The sequence below is a fragment of the Chelon labrosus genome (genome assembly GCF_963514085.1).
Source record: "Chelon labrosus genome assembly, chromosome: 9".
In the NCBI taxonomy this organism is placed as follows: Eukaryota; Metazoa; Chordata; class Actinopteri; order Mugiliformes; family Mugilidae; genus Chelon; species Chelon labrosus.
Window position 1 is genome coordinate 19,257,953 of NC_140359.1, and position 27,467 is coordinate 19,285,419.

The 27,467-nt window shown below is 42.4% G+C and overlaps 2 protein-coding genes across 3 annotated transcripts; one reads left to right on the forward strand and one right to left on the reverse strand.

Moving 5' to 3' along the window:
• The first annotated feature begins 357 nt into the window (after positions 1 to 357).
• Positions 358 to 2,017, forward strand: LOC311492428 (transmembrane protein 252-like). Its single transcript, XM_084550708.1, has 2 exons — positions 358 to 718; positions 1,145 to 2,017. The coding sequence occupies exons 1-2, from the start codon at positions 450 to 452 to the stop codon at positions 1,401 to 1,403; spliced, it is 528 nt and encodes a 175-aa protein (XP_084406834.1). The 5' UTR covers positions 358 to 449; the 3' UTR covers positions 1,404 to 2,017.
• A 2-nt stretch (positions 2,018 to 2,019) lies between these two features.
• Positions 2,020 to 27,263, reverse strand: pgm5 (phosphoglucomutase 5). 2 transcript variants are annotated; one of them, XM_084550705.1, is made up of 12 exons: positions 27,169 to 27,263; positions 26,713 to 27,019; positions 24,942 to 25,104; positions 24,679 to 24,825; positions 24,362 to 24,487; positions 24,071 to 24,261; positions 22,765 to 22,919; positions 16,257 to 16,372; positions 12,205 to 12,340; positions 11,382 to 11,565; positions 6,374 to 6,511; positions 2,020 to 4,317 (listed from the first exon to the last, which is right to left on the reverse strand). In XM_084550705.1, the coding sequence occupies exons 2-12, from the start codon at positions 26,968 to 26,970 to the stop codon at positions 4,228 to 4,230; spliced, it is 1,704 nt and encodes a 567-aa protein (XP_084406831.1). In that variant the 5' UTR covers positions 26,971 to 27,019; positions 27,169 to 27,263; the 3' UTR covers positions 2,020 to 4,227. The 2 variants fall into 2 exon arrangements, with proteins under 2 accessions (XP_084406831.1, XP_084406832.1); XM_084550706.1 differs by having other exon boundaries at positions 26,713 to 27,007; positions 27,169 to 27,255.
• Positions 27,264 to 27,467: the final 204 nt, after the last annotated feature.

A 27,467-nucleotide genomic window follows, 5' to 3' on the forward strand; every position in this document is an offset into this window, starting at 1 on the left:
CCGTGTATAAACAGCCAATGTCTTCAACACATGAAGTCAATTCACTTATCTGGAATCACAATCTTGCCAATCTTTATACGACCTACAGCATATGGTGATACAGTGTTTGTTGTCTTACCTGCTTTCGGCGAAAAGGATTTTTCTGGCTGCCTCTCTGCCAGCCCTATCTCTCTCCTCCGCCTGACCCCAGATTAATACTGTGTTAATATACAACCGAGGAGGCAGGTACCTCGCAGCCACTTCCCCTCGTGTCTGAAGAGGCAGGGCAGCTCAGACGGACAAACAAAAGCAGCTGCATTTGTTGCTACTCAATCTTGGTGAGGGTGTTTGTTTATTTATGCTAAAGAGGCACGACAGGACTTATACCAGTGGCATCAAAACTTGTGCAGAAGCCAAGAAATAGGCACACGTGAACTCCAGCAAGGAAGCAACAAGTGAGTTGACTGATCATGAATGTGAAGAAGCAGCTGTGTTCCCTGGCCCGTACGGTTCTGCCTGCGGTGGGGTTTGCGTTGACGTGCATCGGGGCCTATCTGGTGTCCCTGCAGGGCGACTTTAAGGACTCTTTGACGCTCATTCCTGTCTACATCATGGTTGTCTTTGGATTCCTTTTCATGCTGGCTGGGGTATTCTGGACAATCTGCCACAGCATGAAGAGCAAGATTTACCAGAGAAGAGGAGGACGTGAGCGGCACGTCCAGGTCTTCACAGTTGAACGGTAAAAACCCTGTATGGTACTCACCTTTGCAAAGTGTTCCTGTGAAACTGAGACAAACGGAATAAAGTGTGTCATTTAGTTTGTATTTCAAACCTGAACATAAATGTTAATCCATGTTAAAACCCTTCTTTTGTACAATATGGAACTTTTAGACTGTTTCTAAATGATTTAATTATTTTTGCAAAATAGTAACTGAACAAATTGTCATACTAGCATAAAAGTATGTGTTTTGTAGAAGAAACTGCTGGTCAGAAAAGTTTGCATTTTGTTTCTGCATCATAAGTCTTCAAATAGTACTGGTCACATACTCTAGGTCATGTTTCAAACATTGCATTTCAGCTATTATAGTTTTTTTTTTTTTTTTAGCAGTCTTTGCGTCACTGTAAAACAAAGCTAAACTAAAGGACTACGTTTTGTCCTCTGCAGACCAAGCAGCTTTCCTCCGTCGTACGAAGAGTCCCGGGACAGCCAAGTCTGTCCCGACACCCCTCGTGAATTTGTGGTCACAATCGACGGGGTGGATGTGGTGATGAGCCTGGCTCCTCCGCTGTACAGCCAGGACAGCTCGGAGGCCCCGGACTGCACGTGGAGCTGGGAGAGACCTCCGCGATACAGTCAGGTGGAGCGTATTCAGCAGGGACGGATGGATGCGGAGGTGCAGAGGGAGGTCGTGTCCGTTCACTGAGGGAAGCGCAGGTCTGAGCTAAGACGGAAAATTCCAGAAAGACTGGAGATGGTTTGTGTGCCCAACTGTCGCATGATGGATCACAGAGACATTAGCCTTGTGCCATGAGCCTATACCCAGTGTCCATGGTCTGACTGGATCCTGTATTGACAGTCTACTTTATGCCTGACAACCTGAGGTCACGGAGGTTACGGGCCATTGGTGCGGGGCTGTTACTCAGAAGTTTTGGTCTCTGTTTCCGTCCACTAGTGAGCTGCAAAACTCTACGTTGTTGTGATACATAACAGAGGACATCAGTTATTGGGTCTGTGGATGTCTGGACTGACAGAGATGACTTCCTTTTATTTGCACTGTCTCCAACTCTGAGCAAAATCAAACACTCCGATGTGTTTACAAGTACAACACAACCGAATGTATTCAAGTGTTCAGAGGTGATTTGTGTTACGCAGTAAAACTGTAATGCTTAACGTGTACTGTCATTAAATTATTTGTGTTTTGAAGCTTCAGTCGGCTTGTTTTTGGCTATGAAACACAGTACATGTACTTTCACACTCATCAAGAAACATTATAGAATAATTCATAAATAATTTGTTTTGTTTTTTAAAGAAATGTTCTCACCGTGCGATCTGATATAAAGTCAGAGTAGTAAAATCATGAATTGTTAACTACTGTAAACAACTAAACTGACTGTGGCAATGGCCCCGCTTCCACTTGAAAACAAGCTCTCTTAACTGCAGTAATAACGCAGCTGCACAGGACAATACGTTGTAAATAGTTGAAGTAAATACGACAGCAATAAATCTCACGTCTGACTTGAACCGGGAATACTAGACTTTACATGGAGGGCATCTTCAAACCTCGGCCAACTAGATTTTTAAAACATTGAGCTGCTGGTGGCTGCCTCTGTACTCAGATTTCTTGTATGCATGCTCACACGTAGTCAAGTAGAGCTGATTATGATTAAGTTTGAAAAACCCCTTTGCAAGATGGTAAACAAGGGACAATCAAAGAATAAAACTACAGTAAAAGCAGGAAATCACTAAACTGAAACGTCAGACCACAAACTTAAATTTATCAAGTTTTGATTTTCGATTACGAACTTTTCGTAGTAGATGGATTTATACGTAAAGGTTTCAGATTTCCGTTTGCATTAGTTGAACAGTACACCTTGTGACCGACAAAACTAACTTGCACCAATGACTGGTTACAAATATAAATGATGTGCTTGGCAGATCAGTATTTATTGTAGGACATCCGTATAGCGTGATCCAGTAACAAGGTATTTTAGACTGTGCTGAAATTACACATGCTTTCAAATCTTTAATAATAAAAAAAGGGATACTCTCTCAAGCACAACTGACAGCACACTTCACCACTATAAAAATGTCTGCGGGGCAATACCTGCAACTTCGCAGCTTATCCATTTTTTGCACGTTATAAATTAAAAGGTGGTTGATGGCGCTGTTTTAATTACAAAGACCCTTTGGTGGAACGTGTGAATTTAATCATGTTAGACACTCGTGCGATTTGTGCCTAAACCCGAAACATCTTTTGAGCAACAAATTCAGAGCTGATAAACTGCCACCGATCCTCTCCCCAACCTCAGAAAGAACCCCTGACATTATGAAACAGTTGGATGGGGCAATAACCTGTAATGGCTGACAGGTTATGTCTGGCAGACTGAGTGAACACATCCTTGCGGATATCCACTGGCATATCCTCAACTCGTAATGACGGCTATCAGCGTGTTTATGAGTTCCTGCTCTCTGTGTCTTATTCGGCCCGTATAAAGATCAGCCCTCTTCATTCCTTATCTCCCCGCAACACCGCTCGACACATTTCGTGCTCGGTTTCAAAACCACGTGCAGACAAAAGCCTCCCTTTCTTCCTCCGGGATGTTCAATCACCGCATGATGTATGGTATCAGCGCAACAGCGTGCTCTTAATTATGAAGAATTTGTTTAATTAAAATCCAAAAATGCCTAAGGGCAACATATCTCGCTCTGATGTGTTTTTTTTTTATTATTATTTGTTCCCATTGGACCTGTCCCATTCAATTAAATAAGGCAAAGCACTACACACAAAAATGTTTATTTGGATTTAAAAAAAAAAAGAAAAAAAAAAGTAATATATTCAAACTCCGATGAATAAAATAAAGGGAAAAAACGTAAAATCCTTTTGGAATATAGTATTTTGTTCCTTGTCTTGCCAAGGCAGCTCAGTTATTTTACATTTTGAAAGCCCTGACCTTAAGCGAGTGTGACTACTTCCCATGTCTTCACAGAGCAACAACATTTCACTTCACTGCGTTACATTGCTCGTGGTGCAATGCCGGCTTTCGTTTATTTACTTCGGCAGGAAACAGTTGAAAAGTTATTGCGACACGAGAGGCCAGATACATAGAGATATGAGACATGAATGCTGAGCTGTGATATAAAAGCAGGTGAATTTAACAAATACGTCTTGATAAAAGCGCAAACATGAGCGCATGCCAGTCTGCACATTCACAATATGTCTACTGTTCACACAGTTTCCACTATTTATTCATAGCAACACTTAAACGGCCTCCCTAGTTTAGACGGCTTCAAATTTTCATCAGCCGACAGATGATAAACAACAGAGAGAACCGTTACGTAACGTTAACTTAGTTTTTGGGAGATAAACTCCAGGAGGAAGCATTCGGTTTAGTCACTATTTTAAGAAAGTGGAAATTAGGCCGAAGCTGCAGAGATGGTATTCTGAAGTAATTTTTGTTTTTTTGTTTTTTTGTTTTTTAATCAGTGTGAGCAGGTAGATGCATGTGGTTTTTTCTTTTCCTGCTCGCTCATGTGATGACATTCGGGCCACGGCGTCCTGTCCTCTCATGAATGTTGGAGATCTTCAGGGCGATGGCAATGAGAGGACCCAGCACCACCTGCAGAGAGAACAAACACGGCTCCGTTCACTGCCTCGTTTTGAAACATTAGAACTAGTCTGAGAGGAAGTCTGGATTTTAAGTCCTGTAAGATTGAGCAGAAAATATAATAAAACACCAGGTTCTCTCAGTCCTCTCAGTCTATACCAAAAATATTTTATCATACTCTTTCAATGGGCAGATGCTGGCGACCAAATTGATTTCAGCATAAAACCTTTCACTCTATACTGCAGCTGATGAATGTCTTTTTTTTTATTGTCAAGTAGACATTGGCCTGGTCTTTTGTTTTGTTGTGCAAGGCAGCACGTAAAACACATACCTGTCATGTGAGGCCTAAAAACACAGTGCAGATAAACAGTTTCCTCAGTAGATAACCAAGTTAGAAATCTGTCGTCTTAGACCTTTAAAAAATGCTTTGACATGTACATCTTAAGGATTTTTATAGAGGCTTTAACCTAGTTGCCCAACCAGTTGTCGTTACTTGTTACATACAATTCATTCAGAAAATCTACACAAAGGAAATCAGCTTTGGGAAGTTGCTGTGTTGCACCATTTAAACGACATTAGATGCAACAAAATACGTCTTATAATAACATCCACTAAATCTGAAGAATGAATGACTGATAACCAAAAGGATGTTGACACAGTGCTTGCATGTACCCTACATGTGACTGACAATTATATGATGGCATGACTCAGGGGTTTTATGTTGTTGTTGAGTTGCTACTGTGTTTTTGAAACCTGCTATGATTTGGGGCTCGTGTGAAGAACCTCAAATGCTCATTATATGAAATGCAAACTTAATTATAACCTATGCGACACACCGACAACGTGTAGTTTGCATACAAACGCACACAGCTTGTGGCTTTTATTCTTGGCTGAGAATTGCGTGTGTATAAAAGTATATGGAGTACCTCTAATCTATCTGAAAAGCATTTAGTCTAATCATGTGCAGGTATGTGCCTCACTGATAATTAATATGTGCCAGGAAAGGGGCAGAATGATTGGATGCTGTATTTATGATCTTATTACAGATGATCCACGGGTTCAGCGTAGGTCCAAGAGCAGAAACAAGGACAATATCATACCAGTGCTACAAATAACACAATTGTTTTGATCCATGTTTAGCAGCTAAATATATGCTCATGTGTTCTGCTCATCAACAGAAGATGTTAACTCTGGACATTTTGGTCCATACTTGATTGATAAATATTTTATACTTTTCTTAATGTTAAAAAGGTATTTCCACTTTTCATATCTATTCAGTGTTCAAGGTTTAAATTCTTGCACCTGCAGTTTACTCAAATGCATTTGGCAACATTGATGCTCGGGTTTAATTTATGATAAGGCAGGAGGGAGACATCATTGGTTGTGTTTTGGGCATATGCACATACAGTATACATAAACAAAAATACAAAACTTGTACAAAGCTAAATGAGGCTGTCTAGTCATTGCGTCTGCAGCTTTACAACCCCTGGCTATGTTTAAAGTGCACTACCTATCCCGACATCCATAACCACACGAGCAGCTGGTGTTCCTAACCACTCCAAAGTCTACAGGTCGAAAAGCCCCAGTAGTATCGCCTGAGGTTTCACGTCACGCCATGTTTTCTCCTTTCACTTCAATCTAATATGAAGATCAAAACAATTTATTTACACTTCTTTTTTCAGTGTGCACACAGAAAAAGTGATTTAAACTGAGACAACTCTGTTTTAAATTAGACTTTGGAAAAGAAATGCAGCAGCTACTTAGGTTGTGCGTTGCATTATATATTCATGTATATAAACACTAAACCCGAATGCACATTCTGCAAATGTTATCTTTATCAGATAGTACGTATATATTATACTGAATAGCCTTGTCGTAAAGCGCCTCCTCAAATCTTTTCTATTGTGATAAAACCGTCTGAATACTGCAGATCAAGATCAACGTTGGATAAGTGCACACGTGGAATACTTGAGAGCAGAGTTTAGGATTTCCCAAAGGATGCCAAGTATTACATCTGCACGCACAAACGCAGTAAGAGCACAGACACACCCTCACAGCCTCTCTGTACCTGTGTCTCTCTGTTGTGTCTCTCGGGGTCCCTCTCAAAGCTCTCGGCGTATAAGCGAACGGTGGCACCCATCCCTCCGCCGCTCCCGCTCAACCGAAACACCAGGCGGGAGCCATCGTTGAAGACGATCCTTAAACCCTAGAAGCAAACATTTAATAAAGCAATTTATTAACTTTTGTTTTCAATTAGTGTTTGCCTTTCTTTTGAAAATGCTGAAATTAATTGGAAGTTTACATGGCAAACAATTGCATGCTTTATCATGCACACATATCCACAGATTTATTATTATAATGATCAGTGTATTCAAACAGAAATAGGATCAATTCATTTTATGATCGTCGGTAAAGTAAAATTAAAATAGCTCTGCAAACTTCCAACGTGTTGTTGTTTTCGCTAGTGTACCAACTCACTTGACAGTTCATTTGGTACACTAGCGAAAACAAATGCATTCAAATTTAACAGTGCTGCACTAAATCTAATCTGCATAAGGTTTATGGAACTGAGCATTTGTTTAAAAGCTGTTGATTCACCTGTGTTTTCATTTTAGTGACTGTGACTGGTAGTAATATCGGATGTCAGGGATTTTAGTAAATCATCGAACAGCTGAATTACCAACTTTCTTGCACTTTTTCAACATAAAGTGGCCATTATAACAGTCATAAAGTGGGTCTAGTGCTGGATTGTCATATTAGGATGCTTTCGTTTTAACTAATGTACCTAATTTACTGGCAAATTATGTATGTAAGTATCAGACCCGAATTCAAATATCTAATCCTATAGTGTGCAGTAACCACCAACACCCACTAGGTGTCAGTGTTACAGTGTATTTTGCCGAGAACGAATTCCTTCACAGCAAATGCAACACACTCAAGGATTCAAGGATTCAAGGATTCAATCCTCCTCACACCCCTCTTAGCTGTAAAGTTGAATGTATTAACTACTGCAGGTCAGTCCAAGAAGTTTTATGAACTCCAGCGCTGAATTTTATTCACTAGGTCATATCTGTTGTAATTCCACAGTTTCGTTATGATTCTGACAACAGAGAAAAACTTCACTCCACCATCACATCAAACTGGCCTCTATTCTTGACTCTTTAAACTTGACCAAGGCATTTTAAGCAAAAACAGGATATTGCTGCATGGGGGTAACAGCTATGTTTCCATGTGAAAGATAAGACCCTTTCACTAATGGATGAGTGACTCTTATCGGTCCTGAATTCCACAGTGTCTCTTTTCTCATCCCAATAGGGTAAAAGACGAGCTCAGATGAAAAGACAACAAAATGTTTTGACAAAAAACAAGAATGATCATAGATACTTTTTACAGAATCATACCATTGCCTTAGTTGAGTGTAATTGTCTAAAGATATATTCCCAGGAGTAAAGTCGTTGATCAGCTCATCAGCTTCATTGTTTATAGATCATTAAAAATAAAAAGCTCTCATTTCTCCTAATCTGACCGACCGAGGAAGGATAACATGTCAGAGTTCTGGCCGGGAGGGACGGCGATAATGAGAGATGTCCGTCCGCCCGCCCGGCTGTCTGTCCGTCTTTCTATCTGCGAGTGTGTCAGCTCATCTCTAACAATAGAGGAGCAGTTATCAGGGGGCTGACTAATGCCTGTTAAAAACACCATCCGCTTCGGGGCTCAGAGGCCCTGAGTGGAGCACATACCAGCTATAAATGATGTGTGTCTGCAGTCATCCGTCTATCGATCCATCTACCCTACTGCTATCCTGAGGTGCTCAGTGATTTTAGGAAACACTTGTGTGCGCGAACGTCTGTCAGCTAGCAAACTGTGTAATCTATGGATGTCTGCAATTATTAATGGACCAATTTTGGTGCTGAAATATGGAAAAAAGTATTTTTTTCTTATGCGCAATCACTGTTGGACCTAAAACAATATTTTCTTTCATCAAGGAGTGCTTTCAGGTGTGAGATTTTGTCGGACATCGGGAGTGTATGCAGGAAAGTAAGTGCCTTACAAATGTTAGCATTGCACTCTCAGTAAGTAGTTCTTGGTTTTCCAACAACAAAGTGGTGGTACCGCTTTCTCCTTGGATGTTGAAACAAGGATTCGAGATGCGGAATGAATTCAGTAGCCAGCAACAAAAGTGCGCCATGCCACTGTTGTGTAAATCCCCCACAGCTTTGTCTTGTGCGCTCGTGTTTGTGTCTGTGTGCCAACTTCTCCCCCTTCAAACACACTTGCTGTGGAGAGACCGCAAGTGAGACGACAGCTGATATAATTCCATCCTGGGAGGAATGCGCACTGTAATAACATTCACCGGGGTGACTGGGACGCTGAGGATTTACCAGTATTTTTGGGGTGACTGACTAAGTGTCTGTAGACCTGCTGTTTCCGTGGTAACACGGCAGAGTACTCACAGCGGGATAGAGACAAACGTTGTCCCTCCTTTACGCCGGGACAAAGTCGCCAGCAAACAAAAGTGTGAACAGAGGTAGGCCATGAAGGGGTATGCATGTGTTCACACTTGCGCACTCGGACAACTGGACAACTGACACTCCAAAAATCACAATGTGCGTGTGCGTATGTGGTATTAGGAGGGGCAGGAGCCAAGAAGTGTTGACGCCAGGGCCCAAGTTTCCACTCACTTCTGGGCAGAACAGAGGAGTCAGCTGGTTATACTTCACAAAGAACCGGTGGGGGGAGGGAGGGAAGGAAGGAAGGAAGAGAACAGGGAGGATAAGCTGACCTCGCAAGTTATCAGTGTTTGGAAGAATCTGTGATGTGTGCAACGTATGTGTATGCATATGTTTATGTTCAAAATGGAAGATGGACTGTAATGTCCAAACATGGAACCGCTCTAATGAGACAACACTGAAGCTCACTGGGTGGTCTGGTTTGCGAGAGGCTGAGTACATGTGCATGAAAGAGACAGAGAAAGAGAAAGAGTGATGTCTTCACCAGATTTGAACTAATGTGCAGCAGGTTCTGGGTCACACTTTCTAGTCCAAGTCAATGTGATGTTAGGTTTGACCCATATTATGCTACTGGTCTGGGCTATGAGCAAACATTTGAGTCAATCTCAGTTTCAAATAACCAGTCTTAGGTCGGATACCAACTTCAGAGGAGTATGTATTACAGAACAGGTTGCTCTCATAGACCTAATCATTTAAAGCGCCAATGAGAAGAGTTTGACAATATCCATATAACACGACACCAAAACTACAAGGACACTGTAAACCAATATCATTTGCTATCATAGTTACATACACGTCAGCTGGCTGGAACCTTTCATAATCCATGTTGACATCTCATTTGTAACGTCATAATTGCTGATAAATTCCTATGAACGTTAGGAAGTTATTTATAGCCTACAGTATGCTACACGTACACAAGGTAAAAACCTCAGACGCACATGACAAAGCTAATGCTATATCTTCTTGATGGAATACAATCACAGCTAGCTAGTTTAGCTGCCATCTTTACATGCAAGATGCTGTTTTAATGGCGCCATTTTGGGGATTTTGATCATTTTGATAGTCGTCTAACTCTAAGAAAACTATCAGACTTGTAGTGTTAATGACTAGGAAAAGGAATTGGTAATATCAGTTGTAAACGCTTATTAAAGGTACTGCAGGACTAGACTAACCTATACACGTAACCGACATTTATACTTGTACACTTGTCAGTCTGGCTCGCTCTGTAAAAACACCACCCAAACGCTAGTCGTCTTTTCTGCCAGTTGGATTAATTTTTATTTCTACTTCCTGTGTCACTTCCCACCTCCTGCATCACTCTCAACAATGGCGACTGAAACTTTCGCCGAAATTTCGCTTAAGACGAGTCATACAAATGTTTGTATCTCCGAACCTCCTCAGTTAACCTTTCCTCGATGTGTTCCATTATTATTGATCCAAAAGAATCAATTCGGATCAAATTGCGGAGATGGAGAAGCAGCTGGAAATACTAAAGCGGAAACATGCTACTACCAAGAGGACCAATCACAGCTCTTGCGGTCTGCAATGCCGCGGCACGTAGTTACATTTCTGGGGAGGTGCATGTCAGGCTATGGTGTTAGGGTCTGTGTAGGGTCTGAGCTGTCACGCCTACGGTAAACCGCTTACAAGTCCTCTCGTTGGTCTGACCACTAGCAAGCTAATGACTGTAGCTTCACAACACGTGAACTTGGACCGTAACAAAAATAGTCAATACACGAGATTCATTCGTCTTCTGTAACCGCTTAGTCCTGTGAAGGGTCGCGGGGTCTGCTGGAGCCTATCCCAGCTGTCATCGGGCGAGAGGCGGGGTACACCCTGGACAAGTCGCCAGTCTATCGCAGGGCTAACACAGACAGACCATTCACACTCACATTCACACCTACGGCCAATTTAGAATCACCAATTAACCTAACGAGCATGTCTTTGGACAGTGGGAGGAAGCTGGAGTACCTGGAGAGAACCCACGCAGACACAGGGAGAACATGCAAACTCCACACAGAAATTCCCAGTCGGCCCATGACACGAGATTCATATTGTCTTTCCTTGAGAACATAATAAACACAACCCCATCAGAAGGCAACATCTGCAACAGCAGCCAATTAACTCAATAAATACTTTTGTAAATACAATAAATCTACACTTCTGCAGTGCTATTTATTGTTGACAATTAACAAATAGGTTAATTTTGATATTTTGACATACAACACTAAGAAACCTTATTTCTAGTATCAATAACCATGTAAATGTTGATGTGATCAGTGATAACTTCCTATAAACACTGCCCTGTGTTCGCAAGCTATTTTGCATGTACACAAGATGAGAAATATCTTGCAGGAAAATTTGCAACAGTAAAATCTTGTCAATGTGTACCAAACAATACATAAGGTTTCAATCCCAGCCTCAATGGCTTCAATACAGCCCACAGTCGAATTAACTAGGGAAAAATTCAAGTTCAAAATTATTAAGGAAATAACGCATCTGCTCATTTGTACTTATCTAGTTCCGTCACTTAACATCCTGCTCTAACAGTCTTCCCACACTGACCTGGTTTCGAGCCACTGTTCCATCCACTGGGTCAATGTACTCAAAGTTGTCGGCCCGCTCCACACTGTAGATGTGGTCCCCAACAGCGAACTTCTGGCTGGTGAACGCTTTGTCTGAGATTACTCCTTCCAGATCCCTCATCAGGTAAAAAGCTGCACGTGGATCCAGGCCTTCATAGTCAAACCTGACAAACACAAGACCCAGAAAAAGAAATGAACACACACACACACGCTCACTCAGGAACTATGGCTGACATCAGGATGTAGCAAAGGGGATGTTTTTTATTGTCCCTCATACATGTTAAAACTTTTAGTCTCGTCAACTATGATAAGGCACTCGAGCCAGGTTATGGTCCAACTGATGACAGATGTTTGTGTTTTGGGCATCTGGTCCTTGGCCTGTCATGCATGTCCTCTCCATCTATGTGTTGTGGGAAACGTGCATCAGTTTAGAAAAGCTCTCTGTGGGAACATGAAAATCTGCAGCAACACTCAGTGGGAACATTAACTGCAGAAACTATCTCTGCCTCTCACAGGGGAGAGGTTAAAATAAGAGCGAGTGACAACCAGTGGGAAGCACTGGAGGAGAAACAGATGAAGGTGAAGGCCTGGGAGACATATTTGGTAGGGACTGTGATGAAGAAGACATAATTCAAGTAAGTCTCTGGGAGGAATGCAGTTATTTAAGTAAATTCAGCACTCAGTCATGGAAAGTGCCGTAATGAATACACGAGGGACAAGAGGAACAGCCGGTTAGTTCAATGGGCAGACAAATGGAAAAGACCCGACTGAATATATTTCAAAGAGATCGCTTAGCTGGTTACCTGCAGAAGAAGTTGCGTCCAAACTTGGCCCAGTGCTCTCTGACAATCTGCTCCACACCTTGCTTCCTAGCTGCCATGATGGACAACCACACCAACACAGACCACAAGCCATCTTTCTCGCGAATGTGGTCTGAGCCTAAAGGAGAAAGAAAACATTACAACTCATGATAAACATCACTTACTTTTTGGACGTGAACCACCAAATAAATGTTTTATTTTAAACCAAATTTAACATTATCGATTGCTAAATATGCTTTATCGAAAACCATGAAAAAAGCTTAATATAGCACAAAAACAATGTCATAAAGAGGCAGAGTGAGCTTTAGAGGTGACGGTTGACAGCATATCCGAAAAAAGAAAGCTGAAACAAAGGCAACTGGACTTGTTTAGCTTCTTGAAGACATTTATCCAATCATCCAAGTAGATTATTCAATTCAAACCGATGAGGAGTTGGTTTTTATTTTGGGAACATACTTGGTTGCTCCTAACTAAGCCCTCCAATTACAGGTAAGTATGTAGTTATTAACAGTCATGTGAGTTTCCAGTGGGCACCACCCTTAGCTGCTCCTAACTCCTGACCTGAAATTATTAACTTGGATTAGAGGCAAAACATCTTCAAGAAACTCAACAAGTCGTTACCCCTTATCCTAACCCCAACCATCTCCACTAAGTGCCTAACCCTAACCCGTGTTCTAATCTTAACTATAACCTAATTGTAACCTTTACCCTCAAACCAAGTCTTAACCCTCAAACCATCTTGTAAAGAAGTGAGGACTGGACAAAATGTCCTCACTTGCACAAATGTCCTCACTCGGATGGTGTAAAACTTGAAACAGGTCCTCAGTAAGATAGCTGTACAAGAGCAAACCCACACACACACATCTATCATCCCATACCCTAATCATCTCAACTTGGAGCCTATCTCCAACGCTTACCCTAATCCTAACTATAACATCATAACAGGTTTTAACCCCTTAGAGAGTTGCGTGGCACAGAAAAATGCCTCCACAGATACAACATGGCCCCACAAGGTTAGTGTTCCGCAAGAGTTTGGCCCCCACAACTCAATATAAACCAGACCGTACACACACACTTAAACAGAGGAGCAGATCACACCCTCGGTCTCCTTCGCTGGGAAGCTATCAGTTTGTTTGCAAAGACAGCTGCATAGTAAAGGTATCTGTTAAGGTTAAGTATGTGTCAGTAATATTTTCCTGCGAGTGCTTGAAGTGGGACATGGTCCAAGCTGTTGGGTTCAGTCCTAAGTTGCATCTATATCTTAAGGAAATGGAAAGAAAGGAAAAACATGGGAGTGTCTATTATAATAATAGTAATAATTCTGTGAGTCAAAAACGAGAAGTGTAATGTCAAACTCTGCGCCTGGCTCTAGACAGCTGTTAGGAAACTGACAGTTGTCATTATGTAATCCCTGCCTTACTGTCTGTCGCCCTTTGTTTGTGTCTGTTTGTCCCTCATCCTGAGAGAGAAGGAGACGGAGGCGGTCACCTAATAAAATAGATTTAAGAGTTGAATCCACATCGCACAACCGTATCTCATCAATAAACTTTCGTCACAGTGCGGCTTCTGTTTTCAGCTACTAGTCTGCAACTCGTTGACCTGTTTCTGTGGTGCCATTAAAAGGCGACAGCAGAAATCAAGACCTCTATCAAAAGGCATTCAAAGCTTGTGTGCACTAACAACATCCATGCAGCAAAGTTTGACACTTCAACTGGCTAAAATTAATACCGTTCATGCTATGTGTGTCTTGAGAGTTGGTAATAAGCTCTGAGACTAGCGAACAGCTCGGATGATTTACTACGCAGGGCTCCCTCTGAGTTTTTTGCCTTACAAGGATAGACAACGAGTAAGCTCCCATAGTCCTCTGTGCTCTCTCTGTCTCTGCTCCTTCCCTTCCTCTCGTCCTCGTCAATACTCTTCATATTTGGCCTCACTCACCACCCTCTCCTCTCCTTCCTACAAGGTTCTTTTCACTTCTGTCTGACTATCGTGCTCTATTGTGCTGCTGTATTTCTCAAATGCACTACCTTATACTATCAGACAAGTCCAAAAAAAAACTCCCAGATGAATTAAACAAAGACTAAATGTTGGGTCAGGTCAGAACTATGACATGTTGAACAGGAAAATGGAGTGACAGACACTTGGAAGGACAGCATGGATAAACCGTACTATTTAAGTGTGCAAACTGTTGATATTTTCTGACCATGTATGCGCGTGTCTGCGTTTGCATTCATTGAAAACATTGCCACTGGAGGCCTGTCGGCATGTTGCCGTGATTCAGGGAGCCCCTGTCTCCTTTTATAGCAGAAGAATGGGGATTATTTACACATGCAGTCAGGGTCACAGCCCTCTCTCATCTGTTAGACGACTCTGACTGGAGCTGCATGCAGTGAGGATGCACTGACTACAAACCTGGACCTGGAAGAGACTGGAATAATAGGGAAATTAGAATGAAAATGATGATTTTTATGAACACTTGGATGTATTTTTTTGTAGTTTCATCATCATTCCCACCAGTATTATCTCATCAATAACACTGAAGAACAAGGCATAAACACATTAGGGGTCCTGTGATGATTCAAGTTTTAAACAAATCCCCGGCAGAGTTAAACTTATTCTGCAGATAAAAGAAAAGTAAAGGTGAAATATTTAGAAATGTTATTCACTGTCCCTTTGTTGGCTTTCTGACTGTTCTCCGGTCCACCAACTAGAGGGTGACCCATTGTCAAATCCCGACTTCCTATGTTACTGTTACTAGGTTAAACAAATAATAGCAATGGGCAATTATAAATCTTCAAAAAATGTGACGTAACCATACATAAAAAACATGAAAACATGTGAAAATGCGAAAAAAATGCCTGTAAACGTTAGCACGTTAGCATGTGTCTTCTAGACTCTGTTATTAGAGGTTTTCAATGTTTTCTATGGGAATGGACCCTCGCATAACTATTGTTTGTCTAATAGGCGGTTTATAGGAGGGTACGGCAACAACGCAGACCCCTACGCAGACCATAGCACCGCAGCTGACGTGCAGCTCCCCAGAAATGTAACTACGGGCCGAGGCGATGCATAGTGCAGGAGCTACGATTGGTCCGGTTGGTAGTAGTGTATTTCCGCTTTAGTGTTTCTGCCTGCTTCTCCATCTCTGCAATTTTTGATTTGATTGTTCTGGATCAATAAAGATAGAACACATCAAGGAAAGGTTAGTTTCGGCAAAAGTTTCACTCGCCATTGCTGAAAGATAGAGGACTTGAGTAGAAGCCATCTCATTGGTGGTCAGCAGACCAATTAGAAGGCAATTGCAAAGGGGCAATTAGAAATATTTGTTGTAAGCAATCATCCCTGTTTACGGTACAATTTAGCTTTTACGAACTCAATTTACTGCAGAAACCTTAGGTTAGAGGATGTCATAATCTGTTCCACTCATCGCTTTCATTATATTAATGTTGTTTTGTTCCCTAATACAACGGTAATGTTGGATGAAACTATCAAAATAACACGCAAGTTGTGGCAAAAAGTAATTTTCTTATACTGGTTGAGGGACTGTTGACTGGATGCATTTGTTACTTGAATGCTAACCTTTGCTCTGACAAAGGCCTCCAGACCATGGTGTTAGCATGTTTGCTGAAAATTAGATTGTTTTGATCCCTGTGTGCTGACTTTTTGCCTTTAGGTATTCAATATAGGACACATTTGTTGCTCGTGTGTTTCATCGAGTCCTCCGTGCACATTAACAGCTACAGCAGCAGCTGGCTAGTCGAGTCCTCTAGCGATGGCCTTGTTTGCAGGCAGCTCGTCAACAGTTGTTGGGGAGTTGAGGGGAGGGGATTTCTCAGCCACACACCCACTCACATTTTCCAAGCCAGTCCAGGGATTCAAATCCGTGACCTTTTCTTCCCAATCTGACAGCCTGCTCCTGCCTTGAATTTGTATTCATTAAATTTATGTATCTGGAGTTTTTGGCCATCTCAAATCTCTCCTTACGAGTGGAGTGTTCTGTTGTTTGGATTGCGAGGGAGCATGCCAGATCATACCTGTCCCAAAGCTCTCCTCCCCGCAGAGGGAACACCGCCCAGAATCCATCAGGTTTCCAAAGTACCTCCAGCCTGTGGGAGTCTCGTACAGTGCCAGTTTCATGGCCTTGGCAACCCTACAAGCAATCAGAGAAGAACAGAGAAACAAAAACAAACCTAGTACTCACAGTATCGCTCACAATAAGCACACAATATATTTATTTCTCACTAACATCAGCCTCTCCCTGTTCTGATATCGAGATAAGCTTACACACAAATACTCTGACCTTTGAAATAAAGTGCACCAAATGCTGCATGCTCATCCAACAACTTAATAAGGCAAAGGCAAGAGGAACAAAGCGAGTTAACCTTTTAGCTGATGTTTGCTTTGAAGTGGAGCCATGTCCGAGGAGAAGAAGGAGTGTGTGTGAGTGACTGTGTGCATGAACACAATTGTAAGGGTCATTAAAGGGCAAACAGAACAATATGAAGTGGAGTGCAAAGGAACCTGCTGGCTAATAAAATCTTTCAGTGCAAACCTACAGCAAATTAATTGCCAGATACAAAGTTATGAAGTTAAAATAAACATAAAAAAAGCTGTATTTCTTAGAATGATCAAACTCTGCATTCCTTCAAAATTCAATGAAACGTTTTAGCAACTTCAGGTTTTAGGAGCCACAACTGTTTTGGTTTTGCGCTCATCGTTCTGGCAGCACGCTGTAGTTTTCCAGCAAGAGCAGCAGGCAGCTCTGCACAGAAAATGAAAAGTCAGCACCAAACTACAGACAAACAAAGAATGCAACTCGCTGGAAAACATAGTGGAGAATCCAAGGAGCCACATGTTTCCTTCAGGCGTTATGAGTTTTGTCACAAGGAGAGAGAAATTGGGATTTCCAAAAAATAACAATTCCAAGTAAATGGAATTGCTCAATTTTTCCCATAACAATATTAGAGCAATAGAAAAATATGTTATTTCTGGTAGTGTCGGAACAACTTGTCTATTTAATTTGCTGGTGACTAGTACAAAAATATACTCAGTATTTTTTAAATGTTTACTACAGTCCTGCTAATGGAGCTGTATTTGTCGCTAAGTTATAACTTTTCCTGTACAGTTTTAGCCTGGAAGCCAGCCCGAACTTGCCCCGCCAACAAAATTTAGGTGGGGGGAAAGCTGTTCCGGACTGGTCCGTTGGGAACTGAGAAAAAAAGATCTGCAAGGCCAATCATATCGTTTGGGCGGGCTTTATGCGGTAATAAAGGGAAGAGTAATAGCTGCATAGTCATACATGTCAAATGACCACCGTTGAATGGAATTTGTTTAAAAAACATATAAATACAAAATAGCTCCGATTGTTTGTAGGATTATCGAGTTGTGTGAAGATCTGTAGCGGTTGAAACACGCCTCATAATGAAATCCACAGAACCAACAGATGATAGCTAGCAGAGAGTGCTGAGACTTTAGTTACTATCTCAACTTAAAAAGAGAGAGATTTTGCAACACTAATGAATGCACAGTGTCCTCCCTGATGCCCGCAGACCGCTCCTCAATCACACCATCGTCCACGCCTCCTCAGTGATGTAAACACAATTCCCAGGACTCGGCTAAGAACTGCTGGACGAAATAGTCAAAACGACAAATCTGATGTTGACGTTGCTGCCGAAGAAACAAACAAGCGAGTCAACAACCTCAAATGCTTTTGCTGCGTGGTGCTGTGGGAATACACCGCGCAATATATGTGAACGTGGGTGGGTTTCAAGGATTTTAAGTGGCAGTGTACACATCCACATAATCGCCATGCATATAAATAAACGCCGCAGTGCCCTGTGCAGTTGTTTACAGGAGGACGGGATAAATTACCAAATAAGAGTAAACCAGCTTTATTCCCCTCTGGGGAAGCAAGTGCTGGAACGGAAAGCCTGGCATTCCTAAAAGAAAACAGAAACTCTGGCCTTCTGACGAGCTTTTGATGTTTTGGACTGCACGTCCTTTGGCCGACATAAGCACTGATACTGAATGTGGAAGCACGTATTGCAAAAATGTAAGGACAAAAGAGAAAGCTGTCAGAAAATTGGTTTCTAAAGTTTTATGGCTGCACCAGCTGAACTTTAACTAAACAAAACACAAGCACAGCTTTTATTCACACATACGGACTGAGTGTGGACATCCACTCATAGGCAATACCACAAACTAAATCACACTCAGAAATAAATCAAGGGTTCACTTGCACAATCATAACTGGAAGAATTATACTTAAACAGATACAGTACACCGTCTCAGGCCTGTCAGGATTGGTGGATGTTTTGCCAAAACAGAAAAATGCTGGCTGACTCGCACGACTGGAGACACAAGGAATGAACTTGGAAAGTTTCTATTTGGGTCTGTAATCCCCTCGTGTGTAGGTGTGACTTCTCAAATCTAAGGTTCTTCTGTAAGAAAAAATGAATAAATTCCTTATTTTCGGTGGCTAAAATGTGTTTTACCACTGCCGTTTATTGCTTGCTGCTGTGACGATACTCCTACTTGGTTTTCCAAACTGTGGGTGTGTCCACCACCATCTGCTGTAGGTAATACAAGGATGGAGTTGGAGAGCTTCAGAGCAGATCCTTTTCTTAATGATTTAGATGGTTTTCCCCCAATAAGGTGACCAGTACTTTCTCTCTCTCCACTCTCTCTGATGCACACACTCTTACAATACGACCTTACAAAGAACACACTACGCAGCCAGTATCTCCTTGGCTTTCCTTCCTTTTTTATAAATATCTCTGTTGCACATCTCTCGAATGCATAATGAGCAAAAGTTTCTTTGCGTCCGTGGAGTGTAATATTGCCAGCTTTCGGCCTTGGCTTTTATAATTTACCAAACATAGCATCCAGCGTCCTCACTCCTCACCTCGGCCTCTGAGGAGAGCTCATCGTGGGTTTAAAGGCTTAAACTGGCATTCAGACAAAGCACACAGGAGTTTTACTCAAGTTTGACCTGAAACAGCAACCGGGTGGTGGCATGTTGCCAGAGCAGTGTAACTCTGGGAAAATACTTAAGATGATTCCTGTAAGTGGTCATAGCTGATATCGACATTGTTTTCTTTTTGTGGCGCCGGTCTCCAAATACCTTCTCTGATTCCAGCTTGAAAGAGACTTGTCCAAAGTTGTGTCAAAAATATGTTTACATCTAATAATAGTACATAACTTGTTGGGCAAATGTTTAACTTGGCTACCTTCAGCATCTTGCTTCCTGTCTAAATATTGTTACGTAATACAGTGTTGCACAGTTTAACCTTAAGAAAAGAAAAACACACATACGCAAGTGGAGCCCCACCAAAACTCGACTGGTATGCTCTTATTTTGATACTGTGCTGAGTTCAAATAAGAGTGAATGTCTAAAACCAGTTCTAACATACATACATCACAATGGACCTTTGAAGGGAATCTGGAGGCCAGGTCAACACCTTGTGCTGTTTTTCATGTTTTTTGAGTTGTTCCTAAACCATTTTTGTCTGTGTGTGTCTGTGTCAGGCTGCATCCTGCTGGGGATGGCTGCTGCCATCAAGGAGTGTCATTGCCGTGGGGTGGGGCTGCCTGGTCTGGTCTAGGTGGGTGGTACATGTCTAAGTAACATCCACACAAATGCCAGGTCCAAAGGTTTTCCAGCAGAACATTGCATTGTCACAATGTGGTCAATGTCATTTACTTCTGCTGTCAGTGGTCGTGGTGTTGTGGCTGATTGGTGTATAAAGCAATGTGAAAATGTTTTGGAATCTTATCCATCATGCAATATCACCAGGGAGGCATCACAAATTCTTTCTGGAGCAAGACAGCGACTCCAAACACGCAGCCAGAGTCATAAAGAACTCCTTTCACTGTATTACAGCACAAAATTTTAATTTTTTTCTTTGCTGCAATGCTAATGAGCAGTACAGGAACTCATACTTCATCCTGGTAACCTCTCCTCTTTTCTCGCAACATCCTTCCATCCCTGGAACTGCTAAAGGAGAGGCAGATGTTTCCTTTACCAAAATTTCCCTCCCCATTTCCCTTCCTCCCTCGATGCACCGGCCTTCGTTTTGTATGTGCCCGGAGAGACCCGGACAGCTACACAGCACACACAGACTGACACCCTCAGCCCAGCCAAGAATGATAGATTTAACACCTGCAACTGCAGCCTCCTGTCCGTCTGAATCCAATCAATTTCCAGGCATGACAAAGCATCCTCTGAACGCTTATCTGAACGCAGCAACATCCTCGCCCCCGCTGTCATTTTCCCATATTTCCCTGTAGACACACACATCTACACGCTGTATATACACCATCACATTTATCAAGGCTTTTATAACACAGTTTGCTCCGCTGTGCATAAACACGAAGCAAGGGAGGGCGGCTCAGTCTAAACACTGAGCACGCAGACACACAAAGCAGGGCCACACAACTCTCCTAAAAAGGCCTACACTTGGGCAGGCTCCAGGGGTCCGACATCAAACTACTAAGTACTTCAACACTTCCTGGAGTTCGTCAAAGACATGCAGCTATGCGTGTTAGTGTTATGTGGGGACTACGGTTGTGAAGTTGAACAAAGTGACCCTGCAACATATCTGTAATTATCAATGAATAATCACAGAGGTAGATGTATTTTGCATAAGACACTTAAAGCGTTATTGTAAAGTAAAATAAATAAAGTGCTACATTATTTAATATATTTCTGAAAAAGCTGTTTGGAAGGCCCACATAATTATATAATCTGTGGTTTAAGCATTGTTAATGATGCAGGCATCATTCAGTATGGTAATGCAATTTGCACAACTAAGTTTCCAGAAAGTTAAATTAGTGCAACCCTCAGTACAAACAAGGCTAAATGCTGAGGAAAAAGGCAAAGATAGACGAGTGAGATATTTTTGTTGATGAAAAGTCTGTTTTATCTACAGCAAGTGTGTGCACCAGAGGAGAAGTCGGTGACTCATGGTTGCAGGGGGCCATGTGACACTTGTTTCTAAGATCTTAGTCAGTGTGCGTCTCAGTCAGGCAGGGTCGACATCCGGCAGGGTTGACCGTGTAAGAAAACCTTTCAAGCAGCTCTTTCAGAGCGATCCGTGCGGCTCAGCATCATAAGACTCAGCCTTAGGCGAGGGCACAGGGAGTTACAGTACGCGTGTGGGCGTATCTGCGTGCATGCCCGAGTGTGTCGGAGTCTCTGCACAAATAAAGATGACCAATAATTCTGTGATGTAACGTCCCCACTTCATATATCCACGCATCATTCGTAGCTGCGAAACCCAGAGAGGTCCCAACTGGCCGTGAGATCACTTCCTTAACGTCTGCCAATACTAACATACAGCAACGCGCACGCTCGCCCTTCCTCTTTGCATCTATTTCTTTAAGGCATCAGTATAACTTGAAATATTCTAAAAAATAGTATCTTTAATGAAGAAATCTTACTTGTCTAATCTTATAGCGTCTGTTATTCATGTCATACATCAGCATTCTGCCGGATATACTGAGGAAAACCGTCAGTAGAGGAGTAGAAAATTTTTCAGGGGTCTATCGTAAATACTGGCAGGAGGTCAGAAAATGGTTTATTCAGAACTGTATCTATTATTCAGAAATGAATACAATACATTTACATACTTATATCTAGTGACTAATTGCAGGACAAATCTAAACAGTGGAAGATAGTGGAAGAAACTATCCACTTAACTGAACTTAGTGAGTGCGGAAATATGCACTCACTTGCCAATTCATTAAGTACACTAAACAAAGGCATTCTAATATAACAGCGCTGCAGTAAATCTCAGCTTCATGAAGGTTGTGGTCTTCAGCATTTGCTTAGATTAAAGGACAAAACTGTGTTTTCATTCTGGAGGCTGTGGTTTGTGGTACTGTTGAATTGCGTTTGGTTCGTACCGACGCATGTTTCTATTATTTTGACAACCCTGTTTTAGCTTAACAACACCACTAACTACATCCCCCAAAAATTATCATACAGCTGAATTACCATGAACTAGATAAAGTTTCTTTACATCCGTGGAGTGTAATATTGCCAGATTTTGACCTCGGCTTGATATTTTACCAGACATAGCATCCGGTGCAGGGGTGTTATATTAGAAATGCATTAATTTTCACAAGTGTACCTAATGTATTGGCTTCTCGGTGTACACACACACAACCCACACACACACACAGGCGTAATGAACTGATCTTTTCTGTTTCCCTCAGTGTAAATGAGCAGCATTCTGTTGAAGCCTCAGCCGTGCTGGGATCTTTCGTACTGGAACAATGTCGACAATGATGACTTTATCTCTGATCACATCCTCTCACTCAGCTCCGCTCTAGACTTACATAACTGACAATATTTATATTTATAGTGTGTGTGTGTGTGTGTCTGTAAGGGGGGAGGGGGCGTGTATGTGATCTCAAATCTTATTCATAGAGGGTGTCATCCCTCTCATGAAATCAGGTGGCGGCACTAGTTTGTGGAGAGGGACTGAGTGGTGTGACCCACCAAGTGTGTGTGTGTGTGCGTGTGAGAGAGAGTTGTACCTGTCAAGGGCGGTGCTTGTGGGCATACTCCGAGCAAATCCTTTGACGCCTTGATGTCTGAAGAAGGGGATGGTGGAAAGGTTAGCAGCCATGATGGCCACAGAGTCTGACGGGCTCACAAAGAAGCCGTTCTCTCCGAGGATCATGTACCGGTCCTGAGAAGAGTTTGTAGAGTTAGTTATACTTGTAAATGTAGGGAGGCTTTGATCCGGTGATGATCAGGCAGCAGAACCAACCGAAAAAGATAACGTGCTGTTTGGTGTCTTCCATCTTCATCGGTTGGTTCTGCTGCCCGTCACTACCGGCTCAACTGCCCATTTGCGCAACGGTAACTCTACTTGGACAAACTGCCCGAAATGCGTTGCCAGAGACGTTCAGAGTCATTCTGAAGTAAAGATGGGTTAACTGCGTTAAAATTTTTAATCAGATTAATCATGATGATGGATTCATCTGCGTTAACGCGATCATTTTGACAGCCCTAGAAGATACCAATCCTTGTGGGAGGAAAAGGGCAGGTATGAGTCATTCCCCTGATGCTAAGCTAATTTACTTAGCAAAGGGTGTGTGTGTATACAGCAGAAATGTCTATTGGATGACACTGTGGAAAAAGTGAGCTGCTCGTCAGATCGTCTTAGATGCACTACTATTTCGCCGACGTTGCCGTTCTTCCTGTTGTCGACGTGCAAACAAAAACAAATCAAAAATAAACAAGGATGTGTCTGGTATCTATGGACAGAGCCTAAATAGCCCAAACTTAGTCTTTAAAAAAAAAATAGCCAGTTTAGAACAAATTAATGAATGTATTTTTGAGTGATTTAAGATATTCCACTGTGTATTTTATATACCATAAAAACATCAATGTAATAAAATGTGCCTTTTTCTACTGGAACTTCTCCTGTCTCTCTTTTATTATTTAAACTAATTAGGAACGAAGTGAGCCTCTTTCTAATGAAATATGACTACTAATCAACGGGCAAGTACACAGCATCACATTGTTTTAATATAAAACTGATGGATCAGTTGGGTCGCCTCCAAGAGCTCTAAGATCTTTTTATTAGTCTGTGAGTGCTACCTTCCAAGAAAATCCCTATAAGCTGAGCAAATATTGGGATCTTTTTCAAAACTCAAAGTATTCTTCGTGTTCCAGATTATTTGCTTTAGATATTTCAACTGTTGCTTTACTTACTGCCTTGATCGCATCCCAGACCACTATAGGGTCAGAGACAAATGTGTCACTGCGAAGCCAATCATTTTTACGATGCTACAGGATGCAAAATTTGCAATAATGGGATGCTGGACTCCTTACCCCATCTGCGTCAAATGCAGCTCCAAAACCAAAGTCGCCTCCTTTCATGGCATCTACCAGAGAGGTGGCGTAAGTCAGGCTGGGCTCAGGGGGTCTGCCACCAAAATCCTCCAGGGGGACACAGTTGACAGCAGAGTTAGCGGGGGCTCCCAGCTCGTCACACAAGATCCTACGTACGTACGGGCCCATCACTGTGACACAAAGAGAGGAGAGGCGGTTATAATCTGTTATAATCTGTATAATCTTCATTAACATTAACAACAGCTCGGGGGGCCGTTCAAGGCACCTCACCTCCATTCATAGCATCTATGTGTATCTTTAGCTGATTTGGTCCCGTGAGGAGACTTTTAATGGCAGCGAAGTCAAAGATGTTTCGCAGCAGTTGTAGATACACGTCAACCGAGTCTACGATCTCCACTGGAAACACACAGAAGAACAGTTATTGATGAAGGACAACAGGTTGTTAAAGACAGACAGGGTGGGCCGGTAATACGTTATTTCTGCAGCAATGATGGACAGTCACTTGTAGAGATACTCCAAAGTATGAGCCAGTGTTCATGCTCATATGTAATATTGATAAATTCAGAAAGGTTTTGACTGAAAAGTACCCCTGAAAGGTTTGAACTTGTTCTCCAGGTCAATCTCTTGTCTTCCCAGCCTAGAGAGGTCAATGCGGAGATCGGGGCAGATGGCGTACTCCTCGAGCGTCCTGCTCACCTGGTAGATCCTCTCCATCACTATGTCCGGAGACGGGCCTGTCACGCAAAAGAAAGAGAGAAATTCACTAACATTGCAGACTTGCATCTGCTCTCAGACTCGATCCTTTGACTTCTCAGTACACTGGACGACACTTTGAAAGACGTGTCCTCACCTCCATTTGCCACATTGAACTTGATTCCAAAGTCTCCACCAGGGCCTCCGGGGTTGTGACTAGCCGTGAGGATAATGCCACCAATGGCCTTGATCTTCCTGATGATGCACGACACGGCAGGGGTGGACAGGAGACCATTGTGGCCGATCACCAGACGACCAATCTGCACAGGAGATGTTAGTGTGGAGCAGTGTCAGTTCTTCATCATTCCAGGATATCGCCTACTTTAAAATAATTCTCTACCCTGACCTGAAAAAGTTCAAGAGCACTGTTTAGCTCAGAGTGACAGCAACCCCGGCCCAAGGCATCTCGTCACTCTACAAGTCTGTCTGCTTTATAAAGCAAATGATCTCCCTCAAGGGGTTGCCTAAATAACAGAGCTGAGCTCTCTATTTATACTTTGTATGCCACTTATAAAGTGGTAATACCGCCTGCATCCCATAATTCCCCTGCATATCAGCAACTCAAAATAAAAGTGTTCTCACTGGAGAGGAATTTTTTTCTTCTGGCATTAGTGTATCCTCCCAATATCCGGGATGTTGCACAAAGAATACACAAGAAAAGTGAGGGGAAACCCTTGAGAAATGCAATCTGTTATTTATTCCATGTATACGGGACAGTAAGTGCATCTGAGTCGGATGTTTGCAAATGTAGCCACTATCCTTTTGGTCCTTTGCCACCCAGCATGACAGGGGATCCCCAGCATTGTACAGTTTGGCCCTGGAGAGATGGAACAGCGAGGCGGGGGCAGGATGGCATGGGACAAACGTAGGCAGGAAAATAGAGCAGGATGGATGGAAGTGCTGATAAGGCTGACATCAAGAGACATTTGGCTGGGCCAGCAGAAAAAAAAACACCAACTGATCTCAAAAACAAATTATATTCCCTTCAGATTTTCCTTTGGCACTTGTCCAAACCAATCACCAAGATCTCACAGCAGCATTTTAAAAAGAGCTGCTGGGATTTTTTTCCTCTTCTCTGTCTCTCCTCACTCTGGTCTCCTATTTTCATTTGTCTTCAGCTGACCACTTGATTTCTGACACATTTTGGACTGGTGACAAGTTTGTCATTGCAAATAAGGAACAACTACTAAAGCTATAATTCAGATTTCTCATTTTTACATAAAAATGTCTCATTCTGAGTCATTCTATGCTTTTAACAAGTGACAGGATTATCTCTGGTGGCAGTAAATTGGCTTTGTAAATCCTTGCATTAGGCTTCGGCAGTGCCCCCCTAGTCTGCCTTGCTGGTGACCTCTAAAGACAAAGTTTAGGTTTTCTTGTGAGATAGGAGCTCAGAGCAGAAGATGTATAATTTCTGGTGCATTTTTTTAATGACTTTTAGTTGTTTTAAAGGCCTGAAGACGTGAAAAGGTTAAAATAAGTGGCCTTATTAGAAAAATATCGTTATTATTTATGGCGGAATTATGTTATTTGCTTCACTGGAAATAAATTACTTTAGATTCGTCCTGTGACCACTTGTTGGAGTCCCGACCCCCAGGATGAGAAACAGCTTAAACTTAAAGGTCCTGAACTCAAAATCTTATATATTGATGATTCTTGCATGTTTGTTGAAATCAAAACGATTTATCTTACTGATATGTGCTACATTGCTTTACTCTGATCTCACTATTACAATTCCTAATGAAGATGCATCAACTTGAAAAGTAATTGTATTTTTTTTAAATATATATATATATATATATATATATCTGCACAATGCACATGCATGTCAGCCTCTGCAGACAGGTGGTCGCCCTCGCCCTTCTTACCCCGTTGGCAGCTGCCATCTGAACTATCACCTCGATGGCGACTCGGCTGAAGTAGCGGCCGTCGCTGCCCACCACCATGGTGCAGCCCTGTCGGTCCCGCAGGTCGATGGAGGACAGCACGCTCTGGATGTAGTTCTGCAAGTAGTTCTTCTTCCCCTCGAACATGGCTGTCTTCCTCCTGAGCCCGTTGGTACCGGGCCGCTGGTCGTCGAAGGGGGCGGTTTGGACCGTCAACACCGGGATGGGGTTCGTCTCCATCTTCCTCCTCCTCGTCGGGGACCTTACAGGAGGACGCCTGTCAAATAAGCTGAAGTGAGGTCTGAAGTCAGACGTCTGGGTGGTGTGTTGGTGTGAAGAATTGACCACAAGATGGATCCTAACAGCCCTTTAAAGTAAAGTTCAGTCTCACACAGGCATGAATAAGAAGAAAAGGAAACACCCAAACAAACTCCTCACCTCGACTTTACAGTAGGTTAAAGCCAGATGATCTGCATCCCTCAGAACTGACTGAGCCAAACTCTCCTCTGCTGTAGGACAACTCCCTCTTTTCCTAATAAGCCTGAACAACTGACTGCAAGTCAAGAAAAAAAAAATCAGGGAGGGACAGAATCGTCGAGGCCAACAATCAGCTGAGCCACGGGCCAAAAATAGACATCTGACTGATGGCAGGGGGGAATTGTGTAGGGACCGATCTGCAACCGGACACTGGCTCTGTGCGCACTTGTCCGCACGTCCCGGTGTGAAAATACAGACAA

Coding starts and splice junctions, on each gene's coding strand:
- LOC311492428 (XM_084550708.1), top strand. CDS start 450: ATGAATGTGAAGAAGCAGCTGTGTTCCCTGGCCCGTACGGTTCTGCCT. Junction 719..1,144: donor CAGGTCTTCACAGTTGAACG/GTAAAAACCCTG, acceptor TGTCCTCTGCAG/ACCAAGCAGCTTTCCTCCGT.
- pgm5 (XM_084550705.1), bottom strand. CDS start 26,970: ATGGAGACGAACCCCATCCCGGTGTTGACGGTCCAAACCGCCCCCTTC. Junction 24,488..24,678: donor CAAGTTCAAACCTTTCAGGG/GTACTTTTCAGT, acceptor GTGTGTTTCCAG/TGGAGATCGTAGACTCGGTT. Junction 16,373..22,764: donor ACAAGCACCGCCCTTGACAG/GTACAACTCTCT, acceptor GATTGCTTGTAG/GGTTGCCAAGGCCATGAAAC.